The sequence below is a fragment of the Mustela erminea genome, chromosome 15 (genome assembly GCF_009829155.1).
Source record: "Mustela erminea isolate mMusErm1 chromosome 15, mMusErm1.Pri, whole genome shotgun sequence".
NCBI classification, from domain to species: Eukaryota; Metazoa; Chordata; class Mammalia; order Carnivora; family Mustelidae; genus Mustela; species Mustela erminea.
Genome location: NC_045628.1, coordinates 85,541,596 through 85,562,779, shown reverse-complemented (window position 1 = coordinate 85,562,779; position 21,184 = coordinate 85,541,596). Strand labels below are relative to the sequence as shown.

Here is a 21,184-nt window from a genome sequence, read left to right as displayed (position 1 = left end):
GCAAGATTCAGTAGAGTGGAAATGGATGGTTTTAGAGAAACAAGAAATGCTGGAGCAGGGCTGTAGGTGGTGAAGGGGTGAGATCTGGTACATAAGCAGGGCTTCCCCATAAGCATGGACCTTCTCCCCATTAAATTTTTCATCCAGCTAAACCAAGTGTTATGGGCACAAAGATGAAGGAGGTAGGAAATGCCAGGCCTATAGTTTTGCCAACAAAATTTGATGGCTTGAGAAAAAGGTAATAAAGAATACACTTATAGAAATGACTAGAGTAACTGTCTCTGGGGTTAAAGGAAGGTGAGGGAAACCAATGAATTGGAAGGTCCTAAAGGGGTCAAAAGAATAGAATCATAGAGGGAGTGACAAATATTAATATATTTGGTCAAAAGGAATAGAAAATAGGATTTAAAGTAACAGCTAGAAGGAGTATGTGTGAAGAAGAGAAAGAGAAGGGGTCAGGATAAAAAAAGATATGCAGAAGATAAAGTCAAAAGAAACTATTATTGATGGAATTTGAAGGTGGAAAAAGTTTAGACCTCTTTTTATCGCAGGTGTGAATGGGTAAAAAGTCAGAAGAAAAGGCAGATCTAGTAGGAATAAGGTAAGTTAAATTTGAAACATCCAAAAAGAGCTAACCAGCTCACTACAATAGCACCTCATAGATCGTAGACCCTCAAATACCTTCTGAATGAACAAACAGATACACATGTTGGAAACTCAGCAGAGATCTGACTGAACATCAATGTGTAAATGGTCAATGAAAACTCACTGCATAAAAATTGGAATAATGTTACATGATTAAGATAAAAGAATCAGTGTGAACTCATGACTTCAGAAAGTCATCACCCTTCCCCAGCTAGGCACTGTGACAGGAACCAACAGCAAGGATACCACTGCCATTGACCACCAATCCTCATAGGGCTCCCTAGACAGTGGCTGATTCCAGATCTGGGGTAGGCTGAAGAAAAACAAAAGCAAAAACCAGGTTATCTGAAATAACCAGTTGTTAGAGAAAGCAGGGATAATTTCAGCCATCTAAGGGCAAGGGCAAAGCTGAAGGACAAGGAAGCTGATGTACATATAGGGCTCCCTCTGGCCAAATTGGGGCCACTTGATTATCAAAAAGGAGATTTTTGTAATAAATTAGAGTAACCTGAGTCTGTAAAAGGCCATAAATCAATAATGATGAATATAAATTCCAGGAAGACAGAAATGTCTTCTTCATCAATAATTCCCCAATGCTCATCATAAAGGGTTCTCAAATCAATGTGCTGAAAGAATGAACACCCAAAAGAAAAGAGTTAGTATTTTCAAAAACTATAATATAAAAGAAGGTTGAATATACCATCTCTATTCTTTTAATGATTTAGTAAGTAGAAGAGTAGCAATAAATATAGGCTTGTTTTTATTACATATATATTTCTTAAAGTCATACTTGCATAGTGTAAGAAAAAGAGGAAGTGTAACAAAAACAGAAAGAAATAATGAATACCCATGGCCACACACAATAATCAAGTCTGGAAAGGGTCTAATGCTTAAGTCAACACTATCAAAGTACAAAGAGCGTTCAGGAATGATTTCCAAAACTATGAAATAGATTGTTAATGTCTAACATACTAGATTCAATAAACTGAGCATTAAACAAAAACGTAACAGCATTTGTTTCTTCCCACAAAAATAAATAAATAGATTTAAAGACCCTAGTTGACATAGCATGTTATAACTTAAGTTTGGGTTTGCAGATGGGCTTTCTCAAGGAAGGTATACTACATGAGAGGGGAGAAAGCAGAGACTGCAACTAAAAAATTCTAGTATTTACTTTTATTTATTTATTTTTTTTTAAGTAGGCTCCACACCCAGTATGGAGCCCAATGCAGGGCTTTGAACTCACAACCCTGAGATCAAGACCCGAGCTGAGATCAACAGCTGGATGCTTAACCAACTGAGCCACCCAGGTGCCCCAAAAATACTAGTATCTAAAATATGGAAGAGTTTGTACTTTATACCATGAGCAATGGAGAGACTTTTAAAATTTTTTCTTTGGTAAACTGAAGTTTTACTTGTTTGTTTTTTACGATTTTACTTATTTATTTGAGAGAGAGAGAATAAGCAAGAGCAAGCAGAGCAAGGGGAAGGGGCAGAGGGAGAAGCAGACTCCCTGCTGAGCAGGGAAGCCTGACGAGGGCTCAATCCCAGGACTCCAGGATCATGACATGAGCCGAAGGCAGATGCTTAACTGACTGAACCACCCAGGCACCACTGAAGTATTACTTGTAATGAAATTCAGTATGTCCGTGTTTTCTTTGTACTTAGTCCTTTGTGTCCTCTTAGAAATCTCTGCATACGTCAATGTCACAAATATATTCACCTATTTTTTTCTAGAAAGTTGACTTTTAGCTAGAAATTAGTTATTTTTATTTATTTTAAAGATTTATTTACTTTTATTTTAGAGAGAGAGTGAAAGAGAACATGGGGGGAGGGACAGGGAAATGAAGAGAGAAACTAGAATGTACTCCATGCAAAGTATGGAACCTGATGTGGAGCTCAATCTCAGGACCTGAGCCAAAACCAAGAGTCCGGATGCTTAAATGACTGAGCCACCCAGGTGCCCCTGCAGTAGTTATTTTTAACTACTACATTCCTCTGATTATGTCCATTCTAACTTTGAAATGAAGAGGACTGATTACTTGGTCTATCAGTTGATAAGTTTTAAAATTAAACACCCAGTTAGTACAGGGGCCTTAAATTTGTATAAATGACTGGAAGTAACAGTATTTGGTGTAAGGGGTGCCAATCAGATCAACACAACATGATGCTGGTGAATTTCCAACTCTTGGTTTCTTAATTCATCCATGGAATTACTGTAGTCTGTTTTGTTTTGTTTTGTTTTGGAAGCCTCTACTAAGAAAAGAACTGATATACCTTGTTCTTTAAAAGTCAGGACTACAAAAAATGTTCCTCATGCCGTCTTAGACTGATAACTTACCGAGTCAATGGATGATTAATAAATTGATACCCAGGGGCCCCTGGGTGGCTCAGCTAATTAAGCATCTGACTCTGGATTTCAGATTAGATCACGTTCTCAGGATCCTGAAATCAAGCCCCACGTTGGGCTCCACACTCAGCAGGGAGTCTGCTTAAGGAATTGCTTCCTATCCCTCTGCCCCTCTCCCTGCTCTCAAATAAATAAATAAATCTTTTTTTAAAATTGTTTTAAAAAACTGACACCCCATTTCTCTTTGACACATCACTCTGATATTCCTACAAACTCTGATATTCCAGGGCCCGAGGGAGGAGAGCCAAGGGACAGCCCTCCTACTCTGTGCCCCACAGCACTGGAACAAACATATCACGTAAGTCTAACATAAAGAACTGGCATACCTGTATTTCTTCACGTTCTTTTTTATCTGGAAAAGTTCTTGCAACTGTAGTATACTTTTCAAAAACTTTGCGTTCCTTTTGTAGCTTCCTCATTTCCTCCTTTTTAAACTCTTCTATTCGAGCCAATTCTTTTGCTTTCTGTTGTTCAAAGTCAGTAATTTCTTTCCTAAAATGACCAAACCACGTTATCATTTAAAGGGACCATCTTAATGGAGTAATCCACATGTCATATGAAATGGAACATCAGTGACAGCCTGGAATGCAGGAGCTGCTGGTCTTCGTGAATCCATCTTCAATCCATAGTACTGAAATAACTGTCAGTTAACGCCGTAAGGCATTCCTCCAACAAATATTCAGTGAGCACCTATGAATCAAGCACTATCCCGGGTACTGGAGAAACCAGTGAAAAAATAAATACCCTTAGTCCCATGGAGCTTTTCATTCTAATGGAAGAGGCAGACAATAACAAGATAAATAAAATATATGGCATATTAGAAGGAGAAAAATAATGCAAAGAATAAGGGTAGGAAGTATCAAGGAGATTGAAATTATGGATGAGGTCATCTTGCTGAGATAATATTTTACGTAAAACCTGAAGGAATTGAGAAAACAGCCATAAGGATATCTGAACAAAACAGTTCAGAAAGAGGGAACATCACATGCAAAAGCCCTGAGGTAGGAATATGCCTGATGTGGTCGAAGATTACAGGAGGCCAGGGTGGATAAAACAAAGCTGAAACAGAAAAGTAGGAAAAGGTATCAAAAAATAAAACAGAGAGCCAAATGAATTAGGGTCTAATAGACCAGTGTGAGAACTTGGTGTCTTAGCTTAGGAGAATATTGATCAGAGGAACTATCATAACCCAGGTGTATTTTGATGTTCTATTAAGAGCATAGGGAAAGGACATATCAAGATGGTAGAACAGGAGGTCCCAGCTCACATCTCTTTACACAAAAAACAAGCTGACAACCATACACAGATAAAAGTACTTTTGTGGGAGCTCTACCATCCAGATAAGAGGTTGAGAAACCCCAAGCCCATCTGCCAAACCCATCTGTTTCCCTGGTAACAGGCCCACAGACCTCAGTCATGACTATAAAATGTGAAACAGTTCTGTAACATGGCTCTAGCCTGGCTGTATCGTGGTACTGGAGGCAGTCCTGCTCACCCAGAGGCCCAGCAGGAGGATGCTCAAAAACCTGGCAGGAGTCACACCCATTCTCATCCCTGGTAACAGACCCACTGTCTGCACACTAACAGCAGACCTGGAAGCAGCCTCATGACTAGCTTCAGCACTGCTGGACTGTAGTCCTACAAGCAATCCTGCCCAACTGGGGATCTAGCAGGAACTACATCCACCATGCCCCTGTTAAGAGACCCACCAATATGCCTGGGTGGCTCAGTTGGTTGAGCGACTCAGGTCATGATCCTGGAATCCCAGAATTGAGTTCCACGTGGAGCTCCCTGCTCAGTAGGGAGTCTGCTTCTCCTTCCGACCCTCCCCTGTCTTGTGCTCTCTCTCTCATTCTCTCAAATAAAATTAAATCTTGAAGAAAAAAAAAAGAGAGAGAGAGAGAGACCCACCAATTATGGACTCCAGTATGGACCCAGCAAGAGCCACACTACAATCCCATTCAACTGTGATCCTAGAATCTGGCCACCAGTCCAGGGATCCAGTTGGAATAGGTCTTTACCTGCCAAAACTGGTCTTTAAAGAAAGAGTTTTCTGCCCTTTCAAATGCAAAAATGTCAACACAAGGCTACATTAGAATCAGGCAAATGTGACACCACCAAAGGAAACTAATAAAGTTTCAGCAATCAATCCCAAAGAAATGCAGATCTAAGAATTGCCTGACAAAGAATTCAAAATAACTATTTTAAAGCAGCTCAGCAAACTACAAGAGAACACAGATAACTCAACAAAATCAGCAATACACGAAAGAAAACAAGATGCTCAACAAAGAGATAGAAATCATTTTTTAAAAACCACAGTTATTAAAAACTAAATAAATAAATAAAACTTTAAAAAGAGGGGGCACATGGCTGGCTCAGTCAGGGGAGCATGTGACTCTTGATCTCAGGTTTCATGAGTGTGAGCACCATGTGGGGTGTAGAGATTACTTAAAAATAAATAAATAAAACTTAAAAACCAGAAATTCTGGAGCTGAAGAATACAATCAATAAAGTGAAAAAAATACAATAGAGAGCTTCAACAACAGACTTAGTCGAGCAGAAGAAAGAATCTGACTCAAAGACACGTAATTTGAGGTCATTTAGAGAAAAAAAAAGAAAAAGAATGAACAAGAATGAAGAAAGCCCATGAGATCCAATACATTCATTGTGGAAGTCTCAGAAGGAAAAAACACAAAATCAACAAACCCCTACTAGACCTAAGAAAGAGAAAAAAACTCAAATAAAGTCATAAAGAGGACACTTTAATATAGATGCCCCCAGAAATAAAAAAGATCATATTGTGAGCAATAATATTCCCCAAACTGGATAATCTAGAAGAAACAGATAAATTCCTAGAAATACACAACCTACCAAAACTGAATCGAGAAGAACCAGAAAGCCTGAACAGAACAATAATGAGGAAATTGAATCAGTAATCAAAAACCTCCCAAGAAAGAATAGTTCAGGACCAGATAGCTTCACAAGTAAATTCCAGCAAATATTCAAAAAATAATTAATACCCATTCTGCCTAAACTCTTCCAAAAGAGGGAAGAAATACTTTCAAACGCATTTCATGAGGGCAGTCACTTGGACACCAAAGCCAGACAATGACACCACAAGAAAACTATGGGACAATCCCTGATGCAAACATATATAAAAATCCTCAATAAATACTAGCAAACCAAATCCAACAGCACTTTAAAAGGATTTACACCATGACCTAGTGGGATTCATCCCTGGAAGTGAAGGCTGGCTCAATATATCAAATCAGTTAATGTGATGTAAACTGGTGTAACCACTCAGTATCGTGGTTCCTCAAAAAATTAAGTATAAAATTACCATATGACCCAGCAATTCCACCCCTGGGTATATACCCAAAAGAACTAACAACCTGAACAGGTATTTACTCACCAACGTTAATAGCATTATTCACGATAATCAAAAGGTAGAAACAACCCAAATGTCCAACGATAAGCCAAGTAAACCCAAGGACTGACAGAGTAAATTCCTGTTGTTTTAAGCCACTTAGTTTGTGTAGACAGTTGATCCTTGAACAACATGGGTTTGAACTACATGGATCCATTTACATACAAATTTTTACAGTACAGTACTGTAAGTGTATTTTCTATTCCTTACAAGTTTATTAACATTTTCTTTACCTTACTTTATTACAAGTATATGTATATAACACATGTAACAAACCATGTGTTAATCAACTGTACACTACCGGTAAGACTTCCAGGCAGTAGTATGTTATTAGTAGCAAAGTTTTTAGGGAGTCAAAAATTTTATGTGGCTTTTTGGCTGTACAGGGGGATGGAGCCCCTAACCTCCACATTGTTCAGAATCAACTATACGTTGTTACAGTAGCCCTAGAAAACTTATGCAATGGCCAAGGTAGCACTTGAATTAACAGCTTCAAAATGCTTTTCAAGGTGCGCCTGGGTGGCTCAGTGGGTTAAAGCCTCTGCCTTCAGCTCAGGTCATGATCTCAGGGTCCTTGGTTCGAGCTCTGCATCAGGGCTGAGTCTCTGCTCAGCAGGGAGCCTGCTTCCCCCTTTCTCTCTGCCTGCCTATTTGCCTACTTATGATCTCTCTCTATCAAATAAATAAATATTTTTTTTAAAAATCCTTTTCAAAATTCAATTTGTAATGTCCTCAACTAAGAAAATTCCCCTTTTAACACATTTCTGACTACAATGGGTCATTTTAATTAAAAAATTTTTATGCAGTTAAGATTTCAAAGAAAAATATTTCACTTTTTTATTTTATTTTGTTGGATTGACAAAAATTATTTCAAATACTTTACATATCATCTTGAAAACTCAATCATCATATTTTTTCCCAACTTATAGATGCAAACTTACCTAAGTTTTTCCAAGGCACTTTCCCGTTCAATGCGAAGTTTAGCTAAAGATGTGTTCTCAGCTTTAAATTTTTCTATTTCTGTTTCCAATTCGATAACTTTCTCTCTCAAAACTTGAGATCGAACACTGTCACCTATAACATAGGCCATATATATTGAATTTCACAAAAGGCCTTCAGCAGCAAGAACAATAGTTAGCTTTTAACACTAAGAGGCAAAAATACTGTCAACATTGGTACTATTAAAATGCATAAGAAACAATGCTTCTAATAACAACAACAAAAATTATATTGGCCTAACTATCCAGATGAAACCAATCTAAATTTAAGAAAAACATTATTCAACCTCAAGAGTATCAATCGGACAATGAATTAACATTACATATAAAAAGAAATTCAAATAATGTTTTTAACATCTAATACATATATATATATATTTTTTTTTAAGATTTTTATTTATTTATTTGATAGAGAGAGATCACAAGTAGGCAGAGAGGCAGGCAGAGAGAGAGGGGGAAGCAGGCTCCCTGCTGAGCAGAGAGCCCCATGTGGGGCTCGATTCCAGGACCCTGAGATCATGACCTGAGCCGAAGGCAGAGGCTTAATCCACTGAGCCACCCAGGCGCCCCAATACATATATTTTTTGTTAACAGTCAATATTGAAAGACATTTGTAGGGTAACAGATGGTAACTAAACTTATCATGGGATCATTTTATAATGTATAAAAATATTAAATCACTATAATGTACACCTGAAACTAACAGGATGTTGTACATCAATTATACTTCAACTTTAAATATGTACATTTAGGACTCTTTATTTTTTTTTTTTTTTTTTTTTTTTTTTTTTTTCATTTAGGACTCTTTATAGAGCCAGTTAAATGACTGACTCTCAGTTTTGGATCAGGTCATGACCTTGGGTTCATGAGAGCCCATGTGTTGGGCTCCATGCTCAGTGGGGAGTTCCCTTCTTTCCCTCTCCCCTCTCCAGGCCCCACCCCCTGCTCAAATGCTCTCTCTCAAATAATTAAATACGGACACCTGGGTGGCTCAGTTGGTTGAGCGTCTAACTCTTGGTTTCTGCTAATGTCATGATCTCATGGTCCTAGGATCAAGCCCTACATCAGGCTCCCCCGCTCAGCAAGGAGTCTGTTCAAGAAGTCTCCCTCTTCCTTTGCCCCTCCCCCCCATTTACACATGCTTGCATGTGTTCTCTCTCTAAAATAAATAAATCTTTAAAAATAAATAAATCTTTTAAAAATTAATAAATATATGCACATATACAAATAGCTTAAGAACATTAATAAGTGATTCACAAGACATCTAAAGCATTAATCAACACCAAAATCAAAGTTTACCTCCACTATGCACAGAAATATAAATTAAGAATTTTTCCATACCAAATTTGCTATTTAAAAGAGTAAAATAGTCAATGCTTCTGTCCTTCTATTACCCCTTTGAAAAACTGATTTTTGCACAAAAATATACATTACAGTGTTATTTCTAATAGTGAAAAATAATTTAAGTATTCAACAATAAGGAATAAGGAAATTATTGAATAAAATAATGTTGCATTCATACAGTGTTCTGCAACCATTTTTAAAATACATGAAAAAGGGCACCTGGGTGGCTCAATTGTAAGCATCTGCCTCTGGCTTAGGTTATGATCCCAGGGTCCTGGGATTAAGCCCCGCATGGGGCTCCCTGCTCAACAGGGAGTGCTCAACTGGTGTGCTCTCTCTCTCAAATAAATAAATAAATCTTTTTAAAAAATACACAGAGTTTTAAAAATATAGCCAATATGTATTATACACTTGGTCAAAAAAAACAAGGTAACTTAAAAGTACAAATAACTGTACCATATTAAAAATACATAGGAAAAATGACCGGAAGGAAATACCCCAAAATGACACCACACCTACCTTTGGATAGTTTAGTTATAAACATTTTTCATTCTATATTTTTTAAGCTTCCAAACTTTCTGCAAAAAGTACTACTTTTAAAATCAGAGTACTTTTTAAATAGTTTAAGTTATAATTTATATTTTAAAGCACCTATGCTTTGCTAGTCATTCAGAATTTATAATATAATAGAAAGGAGTTTTTCAATATTTCACTATTTCAATAATTTTAAAAGCCCATCACATTAACAGAGTACTACAAAGCCATTAAATGCAATAAGCAGATGTATATGTGGAAAAGAACAATCTTCAAAATTTATTATAAATCAGGTGAAGGCATCTGGGTGGCTCAGTTGATTAAGCATCTGCCTTTGGCTCAAGTCATGATCTCAGGGTCCTGAGGTCCTTGAGCATGGGCAGAGGGCTCTGTCCTCAGTGGGGAATCTGCTTCTCCCTCTCCCTCTGTCCCTTCTCCTTCTTTCCCCCCTTCTACACGCTCATGTGCACTCTCTCTCCTAAAATCTCTAAAAAAAAAAAAGAAAAGAAAAAAAAGTTGAAAAATTGTATATATAAAAAAAAAGTCATTGGGGCGCCTGGGTGGCTCAGTGGGTTAAGCCACTGCCTTCGGCTCAGGTCATGATCCCAGGGTCCTGGGATCGAGTCCCACATCGGGCTCTCTGCTCAGTGGGGAGCCTGCTTCCTCCTTTCTCTCTCTGCCTGCCTCTCTGCCTACTTGTGATCTCTCTCTGTCAAATAAATAAATAAATTCTTTAAAAAAAAAAAAAAAGTCATTTGTGTAGAAAGGTTATATACCCACTCACCCATATGCTTTCACACACACAGAATCTTTTTAGAATACACAAAGGAAATGGTTCCTCTAGGAACCTACAAAACTAGGAAAGGGAACTAGGAGGGCAGGTCCAGGAAAGAAAGGAAACTTCAATTTTACTGTATTTCTTCTTGGTCCTATTTAGCAAGGTAGTACATGAGGTAGTAAAAAAACTAAGTAAAAACATAATCATTTTTAAAAGAGCACAAAGGTTCATCTTACAGCGACACAAACCATAAACTGGGTACTCTCTGGCTACAAAAGTGTTATCTCACTTTACAACAAATTAATTTTAAAGCCTTGAGAATAAGGCATAGGCTTAAACTTGAAAAATCTGAAATGACAATCCATCCGAGTCTTATACTAGTGGTTATTATTTAGGCCCACAAAATAAATAAAATTTTAACAAATTTCCTAATTAGACTTATACTGAGCAACTAGAAAGGAAAGGATTTTAAGCATTCCAATAGCAGACTAATAAGGTAAATGTGAAACTTAGAACATTCTGATACATTTTATAATGCTGACTTACCAAGTGGTTGGTCTTGACTTGGGTTTAACTTGGGTTCATTTCCCAAGTGTGAATCTGATTTTGGTTTTGGTTTCAAAGCAGGGAAGAACTTCATCATGAGATCCGATGTAGGAGGAGGGCTTATGCTCCTACTGGGTTTGCTCAAGTCCTTTCCCTTCTTGACCGGTGCAACTTTCCTCTTTATTGTTTTGTCCGACACACATATTTCACTCTTAGGGTAGGCTGTTTGAGGAGTCCCATAAATGGAGTCATTCCCCAGAAAAGCATCATGCTTAAATGAATTCTCTTCAAGGTCTGTCCAAGTTCTTTCATCGTCAAAGTCAATTTTACTCATACTTATGGATGAGGGTCTTCTTGAGGACTCAGAAACTTTGTTTTTCAAGATTTCTATAGTGACAGACTCATCACTACTATAATCCTTATCAGACAGATCTAAATCAACATCTCTCCTTTTATCTTCTTCTTGAATCCCAGTGTCCCTAAAAGGGTCCTTACCATCACAAACTTGTGGACTGTCTTCTCTGCTGCTGAAACCTCTCTCTTTATCCTCAGTTGATGGTTTTATAGTAACATCAAGTTGCTCCTCAGAGTCAGTGCTACTGTCACTGTTGGTGACACCTTCATCATCACTTACATTCCACTGAGTCTGATTTTCAGAAGTGCTCATTTGGAGTGCTTTCCTACTGACTTTACATGACTGTTCCCTACACCCTTCAGGTGAGGAGACTGAATCAGATTGGTTGGGTGTGACCTTACACTCACCCTCATGTTCAGGTTCAGTACAGCCTGAAGCCTCATTGTGGTTACATTGAGTAACAGGATCCAGTGTCACCATCTGCGGCTGCACAGCTTTGACAGGGGTGGAAGACAGCCGGTGGCCTTTGCAGATCTGCTGGTCTCTCTCTAAGATCTTCAGTACAAATGAGGAATTACTGGAAAATGATATTTCATCAGCAGCTTGTTCCAAAAACAAAAATTCATCTAACTCTAAATTTTCCTTTTCCTTTTCTCGTTCCCAATTCTCTAATTTTTTCTGAAGAGAAATGTCAAGAGAAGATTCTGACTTTTCCAAGGTCTCGTGTTTTGGGCTATTCGAACACATGTAGCTGACCAGTCCTGCCGAAAAAGGAAGTTTGTCTTTACCCTGTGTCTTATTCCAGACTTTGCAACCAGTATCACAAAGTTTTGCACACTCAGGTACATTTTCTCTATTATTAGACTCAACTTTTTTTTCTAATTTTATCTGATCTCTAAATTGCCCATCATATTTCTTCCCTCCAGGTATTTTCAATCCTGTTGGAGGAAGACTTTTCCTGTTACTACTCTTAAGCACTTTAGGCTTCTGGCTGACTGTGACGAAATCACTCTTGCCTCTACCTTTATTGTTCTTTTTAACAAGCGGGTTCTCTGTACACAGTTCTTTATTTATAAGAGCAGTTTTCCGCTGGAATTGTTGTCTATCCATTTTAAACACAGGTTGGTCCTCTGGAGTGCTCTGATTAGTCACTAGTTTATTTTCTCTTCCTTTCTGAGACTTAGATTTAGCATTAGTAAATCTAGCTAAACCTTCTCCTCGTTTCAAGAATGGTTGTTTTGGTTTTGCTTTGATTAGGAACGATCCTTCGGCTTCCTTAAATAGAGAACAATATTTGAATTAATTCTGGTATATCCAAGTTATCTCAAAGTTATTTAAAAAAAAAATTACAAACAAATCTCTAAAGCCTTAATGAACTTAATCAAAATAGTGGCAATGCCTACCCTTAGTTGCTTTCGTTTCAGTTCTTGTTCTTCCAGCCGAATTTGTTCTTCTAAGTAGTCTTCAAATGTCTGTTTCCTTTCTCTGATAGCAGCTTTAATAGGTCTAATCATAAAAATAATTATTTAACATGCAAATCAAGATGTGGTATTTGACACTTAGTGTGCCTGACACAGATACCCCTGACTACACTAAGAACTAACCTTTCTCAAAGTCACCGATCCCCTTTGAAAATCCAATGAAAGCTATAATCCCACCCCATCTCCCGAAATACAGAGAAGGCAACACTCCACATGACTTGAAAAAAACCCTTCTATACCCATCTATTGCCTGTAGATTAACTTTTGAAATATCATATTCACTGCATCACTTTAAAATACATTTTAAAATTTTCAAATATATATCTTTAAGATAAAGAGCATTGACAATGTAGATAAAGCAATAATCAGATGTAATTTTCCTTTCCATAACATACACTAAAATATTCAAATATTTAAGAAAATAATAAACTTCAATATTGATATTTTATCTTTGTCATAAATTTTTAAATTCTGTTACCAGACTTACCCAATTATAGTTTAGAGGTAACACCAAATGTGAGACTCAATATTAATTTGTTTCTCTTTGCCAAAATGGGATTTATTTAACTATTTGAGAGAAGATTAATTTTATCCAGATTTTTTTCTCTTTTGTGAAAAAACTTTGCTCAGTTTTTCCAAAACTATGTCAAATCTACTTGAACTGATATATTTCCCTAAGCACTATCAGTGAAAATATGTGATAAGTTTTATCTTTGACATCATACTTAAAAGCATATTCAAGCAAAAATAAGAAAACCATGCATCTTTCAAAGAAAAAAGAAAGTGCTCTATCTTAATAGCTGACTATTAAATTAAACTGTCATTCTTCTTATTCCTTTCAACATGGAGGATACCTTTCTTCAGTATTAGCCACTTCTGAAGAATCACCAATTTTTTTTACATTCACATCATTCCCTTCCTCAATCGGTTCAGTCACCTTTTCCCAACATGGTAAAACACCTTCTCCTAGGATAAAAATTGGAAAATTTAGTTGCAAAAAAGAAAGTCCTAAAACTTGATAATTTTACAAGTTACTATGCTAAAAAAATATTTATCAAAAGTAACATATGCGGGCGCCTGGGTGGCTCAGAGGGTTAAGCCTCTGCCTGCGGCTCAGGTCATGATCTCAGGGTCCTGGGATCGAGTCCCACATCGGGCTCTCTGCTCAGCAGGGAGCCTGCTTCCTTCTCTCTCTCTCTCTGCCTGCCTCTCTACCTGCTTGTGATCTCTGTCTGTCAAATAAATAAATAAAATCTTTAAAAAAAAAAAAAAAAAGTAACATATGCTAGGGGTACCTGGGTGGCTCAGCCAGTAGGGCATCCAACTCTTAACTTCAGCTCATGTCATGGTCTTAGAGTTGTGAGATGGAGCCCTGCAATGGGGTCTGTGCTCAGCTGGGAATCTGCTTCTCTCCCCCTTCTGCCCCTTCCACCCACCCTTTGAACGCACGCTCTCTGAGATAAATAAATCTTAAAAAAAAGAAAAAAGTAACATGTGCTAAAGATTTTAGAGCTCTCAAGGATTTCTTTACTATCACAGACATAAACTACAAAATCTTAATTGAAGAAGTTACATTCTTCAAAAGGTTAATGTTATGAAAAAAAGTGTAGGCTTTTCTTTTTTCTTTTTTTTTTTAAAGATTTTATTTATTTACTTGACAGACAGAGATCACAAGTAGGCAGAGAGGCAGAGAGAGAGGAGGAAGCAGGCTCCCCGCCAAGCAGAGAGCCCGATGCAGGGCTCAATCCCAGGACCCTGGGACCATGACCCGAGCCGAAAGCAGAGGTTTCAACCCACTGAGCCACCCAGGCACCCCAAGTGTGGGCTTTTCTAAATTAAAAATTACTAAAGAGCTATAACAACAAAATATAATAGATGGACTTGACTGGATCCTGTTTTAAAAAAAAAAATTGGGGGGAAACCTGGGTGGCTCAGTCGTTAAGCATCTGTCTTTGGCTCATGTCATGATCCCAGGGTCCTGGGATTGAGCCCCACATCAGGCTCCCTGTTCGGTGGGAAGCCTGCTTCTCCCTCTCCCACTCCCCTTGCTTGTATTCCCTCTTTTACTGTGTCTCTCTATCAAATAATTTAATTAAATCAAATTAAATTAAATCAAATTTTAAAACTTCAAAGGACATTTTTGGGACAATAGCAGGAATTCTAAAATGGATTTGAATATTACAGAATATTACTGGGATTATACAGAAGAATGTCCTAATTTTTCACTTGATGTATGCTGAAATTTTTAAAATGATGTAACATAATATCTGCATATTACTTGCAATGAAATGACTGAACAAATTATACATAAATATAGACAGAGATATAGATATAGGTATAAATATATATAACACATACAAATATATAAAGACAAAGTAAACATGGCAAAAATTAACTGCTGAATTGAGATCTACTGCTAATCACTGCAGTGGACTTTCAAGTTTTCTGGATGTTTGAAATTTTCCAAAATAAAAGGTTAAGAGAGTATAACGTTTAAAAAAATGTTTAAAGGCATTAGACCTTTCCATACAAAGGAATTATTCTAAATTAGAAATAAAATATTATGCACAAAAGTGCCTAACCCTAAGTAGTATTATCTGTATTTTTTATAACTTACCCCAAAGAACATATTCATGAAAACACCATTAAAATTGAGAATTAAATTTAAATTTAAAATATTGGAAACAAGTCAGCCCTACTTCAAAGAACATTAAATACTGATATATTATTTGATGACTAGCATAATGATGAGAACCATTAAAATTATGGTTATGGAGACTATGGAATGTACCATAAGCATTTTCCATGTTGAGAGGGCAAGGAACACAATTATACAATATTCTATGGTTACAAAATGTTAAAAAAAAAAAAAAAAAAAAAAAAAAGTGGAGGGAGGAGTGGGGCACAGAAATAGGAGTTAAGAAAAAAAGACCAGAAGAAAATGCCATGAGAGCTCCATAAGTTTAGACCATCAGACACTGCTGGTTCTCTGGCAGAAATGTGCTAGATACTGGGAATAAAGAGATGCACTGAGGACAAATGGAATGTTTGGGGTTGCAGGAGATTTCTTTTCTGAAAAATAACTGCCATCACCAACCTATTTCTCACATTTTCCATCTTCTGTCATGCTTCCCCACCACAACCACCATGTATGTTTTAAATCAACCTCAAGCTATTTCTAAGCTCTTCGAGTGCCTGGGTGGCTCAGTCATTAAGCATCTGCCTTCAGCTCAGGTCAAGATCCCAGGGTCCTGGGATCAAGCTCCGCATCGGGCTCCCTGCTCTGTGTGGAGCCTGCTTCTCCCTCTCCCATTCCCTCTGCTGTGTTCCCTCTCTTACTGTGTCTCTCTCTGTCAAATAAACAAATAAAATATTAAAAAAAAAAACAAAACAAAACTATTTCTAAGCTCTCAAAGAGAAATGGTATACAAGGAACTCATTGCCTCCCTTTTTGAAGACCCCATGTGACCAGGGAGGTCTAAAGTCAGCATGAGTACTGCAATTTTTCTTGGAAAGTCACAAACTCTTATGTCCAGTTCTATATCCAATCCAGGCTCAGTGGCTGTGCAATATGTAGGGGCTCATAATAAAAGCCACAGAGGACAAGAAAAAATGCAGAAAGGACTTTTCTTATCTTAGCACAGCTTGGTAACACTCCTAATTAGGTACAGAAGAGAAAAATATAAGTAACTTACCTAAAGAATGGTTATGGTTTTCTTCCTTCAAATCACTTTTTTTCACAAGTGTTTCTTGATATTGTGCCTCACCAAACAAATTGGGAGAAGCACCACTTTTTGAAGTTGAGACTAAATCTGGATGAGTAGTTCTACAAAAGTTGTTTTGTTCATCAAATAAAATGCTGGAAGTGTGCGTTTTCTCTAGGGTTTGATTCTGGTAGATATACGATGGTAAGAAGGGTGTGGTTTTCTCTATGGTGGCTGAATTTCCTGGAGATCTATACTTCTCACTCTGATCATCAGGCAGTGGGGTTAAACCTGGCAATTAAAAACATCACCAAAACTAATGACTTCTTAGAACATTTTCTCTCCTTTATTAATCCCTACCCACCAGGTTTTCTCTAAAGTGATGAAAGTATTTGTTTCTTCCATATTAGGAAATTCTGTTTAAAATCATGAAATTTTAAGTCTAAAAATGACTCTTGCATAATTTATTTATACTGCAATTCCTGTGCAGACAGTGTACACCTTGCAGAGCTGCAACACTGCCTGATTCTGGAAGGCACTGCCTGATTCATGTTCCATAAGAGAAGCACTGCTGGAATTGTCAACTCTGCAGCCCCGTGACAAACACGGAGAGTGCCAAGGCAGATGGCTACAAAATGATTGGAATAATTCCCCAATGACAAATAACTGCCCTGTGTCACGGCCTATAAAAGCACCTTTCCTCTAGATTACTGTTAACATTTTGGTATCTTCAGGCAGTAGAATTATAGGTGACTTTTGTACTTCTCTGTAGTTTCTAAATTTCCTGTATTACCGTTTCACTGTTTTCTTGAGTCTCTGGTTGGGAAATAAACACAGAGATTCCCCTGCTATATATCTCTAATTTGTAATTCTTGAAGGGTAGATGTCAAAACTCCATCCTAGTTGTTATACCATCCCCTTGAAATCCTCCTACTATTCTTCTCTTCTCCCAGAATGTCTCAACTAAATTTAGAAGTGAAGGGGCATCAGGCTGGCTCAGTCAGTAAAGCGTATGACTTCTGGTCTTGGGGTTATGAGTTCAAGCCCCACACTGGTTGCAGAGATTAAAAAATCTTTAGGGGCATCTGGGTGGCTCAGTCAGTTGAGGGTTCAACTCCTGGTTTCAGCTCAGGTCATGATCTCATGGATCATGGAATGAAACCCTGCATCGGGCTCTGTGCTCAATGATGAGTCTGCTCGAAGATTCTCTCCCGCTGCCCTCCCTATCCCTTGCCCTGCTTCTTGTACATATGCATGTGCTCTCTCTAAAATAAATAAATAAATCTTTTTCTTAAATCTTAAAAAAGGGGGGGCGCACCTGGTTGGCTCAGTGGTTAAGCATCTGCCTTTGGCACAGGTCATGATCCCAGAGCCCTGGGATCAAGCTCCCTGCTCAGTGAGAAGCCCTCTCCCACTTCCCCCTGCTTATGTTTCCTCTCTAGCTGTTTCTCTTTGTCAAATTAATAAAAAAATTTTTTAAAAAGCAATTTATCTTTAAAAAAAAAAAAGATGAAGAAGAAACACAATGGGAAATGTTTAATAAAACATAAAAAGAGCCAGGCTACCTATCTCTCATACCCATCGGCCTCACCTCCAGCCCACAAATAAAACTGGAAAATAGGTAGGTCCTCTCTGATTATCAGGTTCTACATCCTTTCTTTTATAACAATACTCTCCCCATTCACATTTTTGACTGACAGTCATCCCACTTCAGACTGAAGATGTCTTTGATAAAAGTCCAAAAGCTCAACGTGGCAACTCACAAAGTGTGGTCTGGAAACCCCTGAAGGTCTCTAAAATCCTTTCAGGGCATCCCCCAGGCCAAATCTATTTTCATAAAATATTAAGACAATATTTGCCTTTTTCACCTTGCTGACACCTGCACTGATGGTGCAAGAGAAAAATGGAAACTGCTGGTTTAACTCGAAAGCAGGACAGGAGCACCCAACTGTGCTAGCAGTCACTGTATGAGTTACTACCAAGCACTTGCAGTTTAAAAAAAAAAAAAGAAAGAAAAAACCTGTTTTACTTAAGAATGTCCTAAAGTTACAAAAATTATTAATCTTTTAATTGAATTTTAACTGTTGAGTACATGTCTTTTGAATATTCTATTGGACAAAACAGAAAGTATGCATAAATCATTTCTGCTGCAAACCAAGACATGGCTGTGCCATTTTTTTTTTTTTTTTTTTTTTGCAGTTTTAAGCTCAACTAGCCACTTCTCTCAAAGAACATTATCTTTATCTTAAAAAAAAAAAGAGAGAGACAAACTATCATGATTTAAACTTGGTACTTGGCAGGTATTTTCTCAAAAATGAAACGAGTGAACCAGTCACTTCAAGGAAAATAACTGACAGTATTTGCTAAGAATGGTAAAATTCAAACCTTCAAGTAAAAATGAGAACTCAGTAAACATGTCTACCACCATGATCTTGACAGTTTCATAATACTTGAGGACTTTCATGATGAAATCTGTAGTGGTATTAATAGATATAATTTTTTTATATTACATATTGAAATGTTAGTATTTTAAAGACCCACATAAATCCATGAACCACTATTTCCCAAATAATCAATGCACAATTTCACCAGATCATGCAAAATAAAAGAGCCATTCAAAATGTCAAGATATTCCAATATAATTTATGTAATAGAGTATAAAAAAGTGCATGAATATGGTTTCAGACTCCATACTGTGAATCACTACTAACTTAGGTTTGGATACAATATCAAAGGAAGAACCACAATTACTTCAAAAGGCTATTATAGTATTCCTCTTTCCTTCTTCCAATTAAACACCATGTGAAGCTGAATTTTTTTTCACATGCTTCAACCAAAACAATATAACTTAGGAAACTGAATGCAGAAGCAAATAGGAGAATCAGCTGAACTTTTAACTCAGAGATTTTCAAAAATATAAAACTATGCCATTCTTCTTATTTTTTAGAAAAGCCTTTTCATTTAAAAAAATGTTAGTTATGATAACATGTAACTGGTTATTATTTTAAGTGAATTAATTTTTAAAAAGCTCTGGCTGGGAGACAAAATGGCGGAGAAGTAGGAGGAGGCGCCGTTTCCACCTCTCCCCTAAACTGAGCTGATTACCTACCAAAGAACTCTGATCACCCATGAAATCAGCCTGAGATTAGAATTATACACTTCTGGATCTCTATGGGGGCAGAAGACGCCAGCAGGCAGAAGCGTTCCAGGGTGCACCTTGCCTGCACGATGGTTGATACATTGAGCTACACATCTGTTCAGCCATCTCTCACCAAAATGACTAGGAGGAGGAATGCCCAACAAAATAAAAATTCAGAGACTGGGCCCTCTCCATGAGAGCTATTGGATATGGACATAGACAGTATGTCAGAAAGGGAATTCAGGCTAACAATTATCCAGGCAATAGCTAGGTTGGAGAAAGTCTTTGATGACAAAATAGAATTGATTAGGGCAGAAGTAAAAGCCACCAGGGATGATGTTAACAATGTTCTCAATGAGTTCCAATCCAATCTAAATTCTCTAAAAGCTAGGGTAACTGAGGCAGAAGATAGAATTAGTGATCTGGAGGACAAACAGATATAGAAAAAGGATCAGGAGGAAGCCTGGAACAAAGAGCTTAGAAGCCATGAAAACAGAATTAGGGAAATAAATGACGCCATGAAACGTTCCAACGTCAGAATTATTGGAATCCTTGAGGGGGAGGAGAAAGAAAGAAGACTGTAAGATATAGTTGAATAAATTCTCCATGAAAATTTTCTCAATCTCACGAATGCAACCAGCATTCGTGTACTAGAAGAAAGGTCTCCCCCCAAGATCCCAAGATCATAAAATCTAGAAAGACCTCGAGACAACCTGACTGTGAAAATGATGAATCATAATTGTAGACAGGACTTCCTGAAAGCAGCTAGGGTAAAGAAATTGCTTACGAACAGAGGAAAGCCCATCAGAATAATGTCAGACCTGTCCCCAGGAACCTGGCAAGCCAGAAAAGGCTCGCAAGATGCATTCAGGGCACTAAATGAGAAGAACATGCAGCCAAGAATACTTTATCCAGCAAGACTGACATTCAAAATGGATAGAGAGATAAAGAGCTTCCAAGACTGGCAAGGTTTAAAAGAGTATGTGACCACCAAGCCGACAATGCAGGAAATATAAAGGAGGGGTTCTATAAAAGAAGAAAAAACCTAAGAATATCATTGAACAGAAATTTATGGAGACAATCTACAGAAAGAAAGACTTCACAGGTAACATGATGTCAATAAAAACATATCTCTCAATAACCATACTCATGGTGAATGGCCTAAATGCACCCATAAAACAACACAGGGTTGCAGATTGGATAAAATGACAGGAGAGACCCATTTGGAACCTAAGGATACATCCAGACGGAAAGTGAAGGGATTGGGAAGTATCTTTCATGCCAATGGGCCTCAAAAGAAGGCTGGGGTAGCGATTCTCATATCAGATAAATTAGATTATAAACTAAAGACTGTAGTCAAAGATACAGAAGGGCACTACATAATTCTTTTTTCTTTTTTTTTTTTAAGATTTTATTTATTTATTTGACAGACAGAGATCACAAGCAGGCAGAGAGGCAGGCAGAGAGAGAGGGAGAGAGAGAGGGAAGCAGGCTTCCTGCGGAGCAGAGAGCCCGATGCGGGGCTCGATCCCAGGACCCTGAGATCATGACCCGAGCTGAAGGCAGCAGCCTAAACCACTGAGCCACCCAGGCGCCCCGGTATAATTCTTTTTTCTTTTTTTTTTTTTTTTAAGATTTTATTTATTTGACAGAGAGAGAGAAATCACAAATAGGCAGAGAGGCAGGCAGAGAGAGAGAGCGGAGGAAGCAGGCTCCCTGCGGAGCAGAGAGCCCGATGCGGTACTTGATCCCAGGGCCCTGGGATCATGACCCGAGCCAAAGGCAGAGGCTTTAACCCACTGAGCCACCCGGGCGCCCCAGGC

At 37.8% G+C, this 21,184-nt stretch overlaps 1 protein-coding gene across 8 annotated transcripts in view; it reads right to left on the bottom strand.

The window, feature by feature from the left end:
• Positions 1 to 21,184, bottom strand: part of CENPJ (centromere protein J) — a 65,213-nt gene that overhangs the window by 30,945 nt on the left and 13,084 nt on the right. For 7 of the 8 annotated variants that reach the window (XM_032314691.1, XM_032314689.1, XM_032314693.1 and 4 more), the window contains 6 exons: positions 16,214 to 16,513; positions 13,373 to 13,484; positions 12,441 to 12,543; positions 10,683 to 12,312; positions 7,424 to 7,556; positions 3,382 to 3,547 (listed from right to left, as the gene is read on the bottom strand). In XM_032314691.1, coding sequence (XP_032170582.1) covers positions 3,382 to 3,547; positions 7,424 to 7,556; positions 10,683 to 12,312; positions 12,441 to 12,543; positions 13,373 to 13,484; positions 16,214 to 16,513 — 2,444 coding nt within the window. Of the gene's footprint in view, positions 1 to 3,381; positions 3,548 to 7,423; positions 7,557 to 10,682; positions 12,313 to 12,440; positions 12,544 to 13,372; positions 13,485 to 13,813; positions 13,851 to 16,213; positions 16,514 to 21,184 lie in introns of those variants that run through there. The other variant, XM_032314697.1, reaches the window with a different exon arrangement.